Source organism: Bicyclus anynana, chromosome 2 (assembly GCF_947172395.1).
Source record: "Bicyclus anynana chromosome 2, ilBicAnyn1.1, whole genome shotgun sequence".
In the NCBI taxonomy this organism is placed as follows: Eukaryota; Metazoa; Arthropoda; class Insecta; order Lepidoptera; family Nymphalidae; genus Bicyclus; species Bicyclus anynana.
Genome location: NC_069084.1, coordinates 9,219,699 through 9,228,272, shown reverse-complemented (window position 1 = coordinate 9,228,272; position 8,574 = coordinate 9,219,699). Strand labels below are relative to the sequence as shown.

General features: G+C 34.0%; 1 protein-coding gene across 1 annotated transcript in view; it reads right to left on the bottom strand.

Moving 5' to 3' along the window:
- Positions 1–1,211: 1,211 nt before the first annotated feature.
- The window catches only part of LOC112048863 (S phase cyclin A-associated protein in the endoplasmic reticulum), a 63,687-nt gene continuing 56,324 nt past the window's right edge, over positions 1,212–8,574 (bottom strand). The window contains exons 19-21 of the mRNA XM_052885816.1: positions 7,795–7,895; positions 5,314–5,475; positions 1,212–4,732 (exon numbers count right to left, since the gene is read on the bottom strand). Of these exons, the coding sequence (XP_052741776.1) occupies positions 4,634–4,732; positions 5,314–5,475; positions 7,795–7,895 (362 nt within the window). The 3' untranslated portion in view covers positions 1,212–4,633. The remainder of the gene's footprint in view (positions 4,733–5,313; positions 5,476–7,794; positions 7,896–8,574) is intronic.

Below are 8,574 nucleotides of genomic sequence, written 5' to 3'. Positions count from 1 at the left end.
TATCATCATTTTACGTAAAGTGCCAGTAATATAGAAGTGGTAGTAGAAAGTAAGATTATTTCAACAAAATCCCGTTATTTAGGTACGTAATTTCGTTGAAATATCCATGATAGATGATCGTAAAACAAAAAAAATCATTGTCATTTGATGATTTTTTTTTATTCTTTACAAGTTAGCCCTTGACTACAATCTCACCTGATGGTAAGTGATGATGCAGTGTAAGATGGAAGCGGGCTAACTTGTTAGGAGGAGGATGAAAATCCACACGCCTTTTGGTTTCTACACGGCATCGTACCGAAACGCTAAATCGCTTGGCGGTACGTCTTTGCCGGTAGGGTGTTAACTAGACACGGCCGAAGCCTCCCACCAGCCAGACCTGGACTAATTAAGAAAATCTCAATCTGCCCAGCCGGGGATCGAACCCAGGACCTCCGTTTTGTAAATCCACCGCGCATACCACTGCGCCAATGAGGCCGTCATCATAGATGATCACAATTCCGAAAATACGATGAAAAACGATGTAATGACTTATTATTTGAATGGTACCGAGTTACATAATGACCCCACTGAAATGTGTAGTTTCGAAGATTAGTGTAACCAATGAATGAATAAAAGTGTTACATGTAAGTGTACGGATGTTAATTTTGATAAGAAACTGTGTCGAATTTCGTTCAAATCCGTGCACTCGTTTTGCGTGATCAAGTAGTAACTATTTAATCTTTTACAGTCATAATACTAGTAAAGGACGATTTGTGTAATCATTTCTGATGTGTAACCCTTTCTGTTGGTACAACTCTTTACATAGGTAATTAATACCTATAACTACTGAGAGACGTGATAGCCCAGTGGATATGACCTCTGCCTCCAATTCCGGAGGGTGTGGGTTCGAATCCGGTCCGGGGCATGCACCTCCAACTTTTCAGTTGTGTGCATTTTAAGAAATTAAATATCACGTGTCTCAAACGGTGAAGGAAAACCTCGCAAGGAAACCTGCACGCCAGAGAATTTCTTAATTCTCTGCGTGTGTGAAGTCTGCCAATCCGTATTGGGCCAGCGTGGTGGACTATTCGCCTAACCCTTCTCATTCTGAGACGAGACTCGAGCTCAGCAGTGAGCCATATATGGGTTGATAACGATACCTACTGAAGTAATATACCTATGTAATGAGAAGGTAAAGAATGATAAAATTATAATAAAGAAAAAACAAAATATAATTGTTACACAAACGTTTATTTATCGCTTACACAAAATAGACAATGAAAGTTACATGCGAAAGTTATTAAACGCTAAAAGAAAGAAATCACAGATCCAATACATTTAACTCGACTCAAAGTTGCTAAACCTAAAACATCTAGGTGTAACATTATAAGCAACGAAAATTAAATAACGTAATTAAATCACAGTTTGTAAAGAAAAAAATATATAATTATCACAAAAATTATACGAAATTGGAAAGAAACATACTTCACCGTCCGTGACTAAAGCTTTCTACAAGGGCGTGGCCAGCATAGCCCAGGGGTAAGGGAGGAGACAGGTTGAATATATTATGAAGTATGAAAAAGAATATGAATTGTTGGTAAACTCAAGCTTTAGGCTGCTTGTCCACCAAAGCGAGGGAGCGTAGCGGAGAAACGGAGTAATGCCGAGCGGAGTTGCAGACTATGTTAAATAAATAAAATATGTTAAATTTAATTAAATTAACTCCGCTCCGCTTATCGATTTTATATGAATTTTGAAACTAGCTCGCAAGTCCCTGTCCACTTAAGAGGAGCGGAGATTTTGTGGAATTCTATTGGTTAATATTTCTCCGTTTCTCGTCTACGCTGCCTCGCTCAGCTTTGGTGGACTGGCAGCCTTAGTGTATCTCATGTCTAGAAATTACAATCACCATTTGTATTTTTAATGCAAGTCTATTCTTCCAGGGCAGCTGCCCCTCTCTACCCACCCCCCCTTGACCTCGCCCTTGACTGTCATTAGTGTGCATCATCATTACCAAATACAAATTGATTTCCAACAATTAATTGCCTATTTTCCATTTATCACAGCAGTCCTATAATTTAATAACTAATTTAGTTTTCCATTTCCTCGAATAAACATCAGCTGATTGGCAAGGCACACTCCGAGCACGTATTTTCTATATATTTCATCCATTTTACACACCAGCTTAATATAAATTAATACTCAAATAAATACTTAACCAATATTATTCATCCAGAAAATAAAAAGAAAATATTGCAAACTGCTGATAATATTTTCAAAGAATAATTTTCACTAAATTAAGCTCACAACATTCTTTCAAAAGACTAAGTCGGCATTTTTCTAAAATCCATGAAAATGTTATAGAAGAATAATATACTTTCCTGATAGTCAATACATTTGTGCGATTATAAAATGTAGTAACTGGACAGTTCGAAATGAATTATGTTGTGATTGACAATAACCAACATCCTACGTTACAAAATTTCAATGATGTTTGCACAAGTTTCAAAGATACACAGTTTTTGTTACATCCATAGAAAAATATGTATAGAGACATCAAAAAGTTAAGACACTACACCGAGATATATAACATACTTGAATGAGATGTAGGCATGTATTAGGGTTGTCAACTATACTTCAAATTATAGTATTTTTCAGACTAAGCAACAAAAAATATTACTATTTCATTTAAAATGCAAATAATACGGATATATTATATTTGTTACTCATTTTTTTTACAAAAATACTATATTTATTTGCACTTCTTGCAACATTTATTTATTTTTTGTCTAAAATAATTACTTTAAATTTTGTAATTAATGGGTAAAAAATCAAAAGCTTATATATTTACGAACTGTTTAAAATTCGGATAGCAATATGATTAATTCGGATACGAAAAGGCACGTCCATAAATTTTTTAAATTAAATAATTGTTTTTCAGATTTCAGTGTTCAACATATAATATTTTTGCTGACTATATATTTCTTCATTACCATAATATAGTACCTACACAGACTCAAAGTGCAATACGGTAATACAATAAGTACGGTTGACAACCCTAGCATGTATGTATGTTGACCATTTTTGCGTAAATATTTCACATTAGTGATTAGTGATACAACACGTAACATTGATAAGACGATTTGTAGCTAGGTATACACTCGCAACACGACATCTATTATATCTAGCTAATGGTTTTATGTATTGAAAGCAATCTAGAACATAATGATCTAAACAGAGTTCTAAGGCTAGTAAGTATGCGTAAGCACAATTTCCTCAACGTTGACTGTTGTTATAACAAAATAAATACAATCAATTTGCATTTAAATATTATTCAATATCATGAAAATAATTCTCATCAATAAAATTTTAGTTTTAGTTTTAGTTATTTTAGTTTTCTTTTTTAACTTTAAAATGATTATTAAATCAAACTAAATACAATTTTTCCCATTTTTTCAAAGTGTTAAACATTAGATAATATTAATCACGAATGACACCGATCCTATCGAAATACTCGTTTGGAGTAATATTTAAAAAAATCCTTGGATCTACTTGAAAATAGATTAAGCTTTCATATCAATATGGAATCTACTTACCACATCAATAACAGCAATCACCTATTTAAACAATAAAACTAACTGTAAGTACATGTACACAGGATATATAAATTGTATACTTGGATACAAATAAGCATATCCCTAATATATTATATTATTCCAAACACTACATACAATTTATAAGAAAGCATTTTAGGGTCACAACGACATACATCAGGACTAGCAAAATATTTTAATTCATATACCGTACCGTATTGTACTCGTATCTTCAGTATAAACGTGAATTTATAGAGAACAACAAACAGAAAATTCAACTTTAGCCGGTAGATAGGGGAGCCTAGTATGCTAAATGGTTAAATGTTACTTAGATTTGGTATATTACCTAAGATTAAAGAAATAATAAATTCCGGTTTCAGTGGTGGGGCGAGAGTCTACAGATTTTTTGTAGACAATTTTAATTGATTTGGTTTGCGGAAATCGGTAGATTATATTTTATTTTAATTAATGGGATTATTTTCTTCACGATAAAAAAAAAAACACGCTCGTGGCTAGAGACAGGCAAAGTTTTTTTTGCAAATAAGAACTTTATTATAGCTTTAGGTTATCTCAAATCGTCAGATTTTCTCCTCTTTGGCCCCCCTACTATATAAATATTTGGCATTCAGTTGATTCACGAAGCTTTTACAATAAATTACGTAGTGTTCTCATTGAAAACAAAATTTTCTAAAAAAATACAAATTCAAATAAAAGTGTCATACCAGTATCAATTAAAATTAATAATATATATATTTTTCATTGATTAAACATCTGCATATATAAACATATACTGATATTGGTCGTTTTATACTTCAGATGTTTTGAAGAATTAAACTATTGCCTATCAATTTTGTTATAGTTTACGTAGGGTGGATCAATCGCGTATTGCAATATTTTGAAATTTTCTAATATTAACTCAGCTGTGTTATAGAATTGAGTCTCATTCATACTTAAGCCTGGGTTATTTATTGTTAGTCTTAAATTCGATTTTAAATTTTCAACACTATATAAACAGTGATAATGTTTCATGTATCATGTTTCCAATATATCGTAGTTCCTCATTACTTTTTGCCGGTATTCTTCTTCATTCTCGACTGCTTGATCACTTTTATTAGTTTAATTTTCTGGTACTCCGGATTCTCCAAGAATTCTTCTAGTATCTATAGGATTACAAAAAAACCTGTTTTCATTTTAGATTTCTCTGTAGCTATAATGACAAAATTATTAAAAACTCAACTTGAAATTAAAGGCTAAGAAGTTTAAAAAAACGCAAACACACTCCCCATTTTTACACGCAATTTTAGTATGAAAGGACCATTTGAGAAGAATGGTCCATTTCAGGTCCACTCTTGTACCCCATATCATTAAAATTTAAAAATACAAGGATTTTATTAAAATATAAATAAATGATTAAATCTAACTAAAAAAAAGAAATCATTAGAATTAAAACCCAAGTTTTTGAGTCAAGATGGCCCTTAAAGCAACATGACAATTGACAGCAAACGTCAAATCGACTACTGCATTGAAAACGTCACCGATCCGCCATTATTACCCATATTAGTGTTGTATTTCCTGGGAGAGAATGAATATCGAAAGAATTAAAGTAAATTCGTAGATTTGTATAATTTTTCATTTCCGCCAGGGTACAATGACTGATCCTGGGCTCCATACAATTTTGGACCATCTCCTTTTGTATGAAAGACAAACGTATGCCATCTCAGCTATGGTACATGTAACTTACACTCATGTTCATCTCGGAAGCGATCGCAGCGGCGGACTGCGGCCGGTCCGCGAGCGCGATGAGCGTCGGCAGCAGCGCGTGACTCCGGGACGCCGACACGAGCCAGTTCGCCGGCAGAGTGCAGAGCATCTTTATTACGCTCCAACCCTCGCATATTGTTTCCTATATTTCACCAAAATCCAAATCAAAAATAATTTATTCAACAAAATCCAAAAAAGGTTTTTAAATAAATTAATTTTTAGTTATAGTAAACTTGAAATTTAATAGATGAGAGTTTCATACTCGTCCAGTCTGAGAAGAAACACACGACAAAGTCAACCAGGTAAATTGAAAAAAAGAAATGGAATAAGTCAATTATGGAACTTTGAAAATAATAAATACATAACTGTCTGTTACAATCTAAATTTGCGTGGAATAATTATAGTAGGTATCTTAAATTAACATACTTTGGATATAAAACAGCGATCACAGATTAATCTAATAATCTAATCTATTTTTGTAGTAGAAATATAGCTTATGTAAAACAAACAAATGAGTTTAAGTAAATATTCCAAAACTGCTGCTGCTATGTTAAATAACAAAATAACGTCACCCAGAACTTTACAGAGCCCATTATCCACGATCCCATGTGTTTGAAGAAACTCATTATTAACATAGTAGTAGAAGCCCACATAAATTATTCATCTAAATGGTCACTCCCCTGTCTAGTACAAGAGGTACAATGCCGGCCCCAGAGTGCTTCCTTGAGGCACTTTGCGTTGAAACACCTGTGTCCGTGGGAACTTACGTCAATTTGTTAATAGGCATAGTAATTTACGTGTTACGTAGTGTGTAGTGTTTTCTCCGACTGTCTCTGTATGGGGAAATCTTATTCTAAAAGCGATACAAAAAAGCAGTCTTAAAATACATTCGCTCTTATTTATGAGAACCGTAAAGGCGTCGTAAAAGTTTAAAAGTTTTGGCTGAGTGTAAACTTTCTATTGAAGTTTATAGTATCATCATCATCATCATCATATCAGCCGATGGACGTCCACTGCAGGACATAGGCCTTTTGTAGGGACTTCCAAACATCACGATACTGAGCCAACTGCATCCAGCGAATCCCTGCGACTCGCTTGATGTCGTCAGTCCACCTGGTGGGGGGTCGGCCAACACTGCGCTTACTAGTGCGGGGTCGCCATTCCAGCACTTTGGGACCCCAACGTCCATCGGCTCTTCGCACTATGTGCCCCGCCCATTGCCACTTCAGCTTCGTTGAGCTATGTCGGTGACTTTGGTTCTTCTGCGGATCTCCTCATTTCTGATTCATTATAGTTTATAGTATATTCAAAGATTAATTTTATTTTCATGTTCTGTAAAAATAAAATTCAATCTATCGTATCGATAGATAATAACCGAGAAAAGAAAGTTCAATCAAATTGCTAAAAAGTCGCACATTCATCATCCATATTTTGTTTGAGAAAATTAAAGATATTTTTTTTTAAATTTCTATACATAATATTATAAAAGTCCGCAGCGTCTGTCGGTCTGTCTTTTCGATAAACTAGAAACTACTGAACGGGTTTTCATACTATAATCACCAATATGAAAGTTTTCCATTTTTACGCCTACAATAATTATAATAAACAAAGTTTCATAAGTTCTTTTTTAAATAAACTATGCGGGCAAAATAGCTAGTAATAAACAGTATAAATTATAAAACAAATTGATCTGCTCTTTCCTATGCGAACGAACTCATTTGACCACTGCAACGACCAACGACGTTTAATTTCCTCAGTTCTCATGCGGGTTCCACCTGCAGGCTACACGTGTTTCTTATAATTAACATTTGTTTTTGTGGATAGTTGGCATGATATGACGGTCGTTTATATTCAGTCTGTTGCGAGTTTATTCGCTCCAATTATGTGGCTACGACAATGTATAAGTGGTGCAAGTGCGAGTTTTCCGACTGGCACAAGGATTCCGTACAAAAAAAAATATTTTTATAATGGTATAACTAAAATTATCATGAATTAATGTTATCGTCTTATAAAAAAGTTAGCTATAATATTAACGACAATAAATCTTTGATTTTAAAATTTTCAATTTGGCCTAAAACTTCAAGATTTTTGGATTTTTTTGTGAAGCAACTATAAATTTAAAAATTTGATTTTTAACTTGTGACATATGTAGGCGCCCAATTTCATGATTCTAAGTCAATGCGAAACAAGTTTTAATTCTCTTGCGTCTTAAAATATACGGTAGGTGTAAACAGAATTTTAGCTATTAAAGACTTACTTAGTAGGATTGCAGATCTAAATATTTTTCATTAATTTTTACTTGACACCTCCACGTATTTTTGAAAAGAAGCACAGACAAACAGACTGATGGAAGGACAAGAAAACGATCTTATAAGGGCTTATTTTCCCACGGAACCTAAAAATATTGTAAATTAATTGTATTGAACTTTGAACGAATAATATTAATTAATAAATAACTTACCTGAAGCTGTGCGTTGTTCACAATCACGAACCCGACTAGTACTATCAGATCTAACACCATCGTCTCGGACAGCGATTGATCCAGCCTTTGACTGCTTAATCCTGCACAAATAAATAAATATAATCTATTATAGTTATTGTTATTATAGCTTGGTAACTTCGTTCATAACACCCCCGATGGTCCGTGCGGGCCGGGGGGCGTGTAGCGTTGAATGAAAAACCCACGACCGATGCACCTCACTTCCCCGCAAGCTTGATTTCACACCCGCGCAGTCTTTCCCCCCGTCGCACGCATATCATGGGTGTGAGAGAAAACTACATCGTAACATTAATCAAAAACTCTTGCTTTATACAAAGGTGGCAGATATTGCTAATGCTTGTTTATTAAGTTCCTCATTCATTTCTTTTTTATTGGTTTTCTTTTTGTGCAAATAAAATTTCCCACAATCGGTACTATAGGCATTTTTCTTAAAACGCCAAATTGGAGGAAAAACTAAAAGAACAGAAAAAAACTGAAAAACAGGATTACTGACGTAGGTAAGGTGATCTGCAAATTACCAAGTAATTCGAACCAGTAGACGTATTTAAAAGCAAAAAATTAACCTTAACCTATCCATCGGCCAAATTTTCCCGCGATGATCATCCTATAAATATTTTGGACAAACGTCCTATAAATATTTTGGACAAACGTAAAACCTGATTTGAAATCCGGTCTACAGCGAGCGTCCTCGGATTTTTACATTGATTTTAAATTTAAGTATCCTACGGTATTAAGGATCAG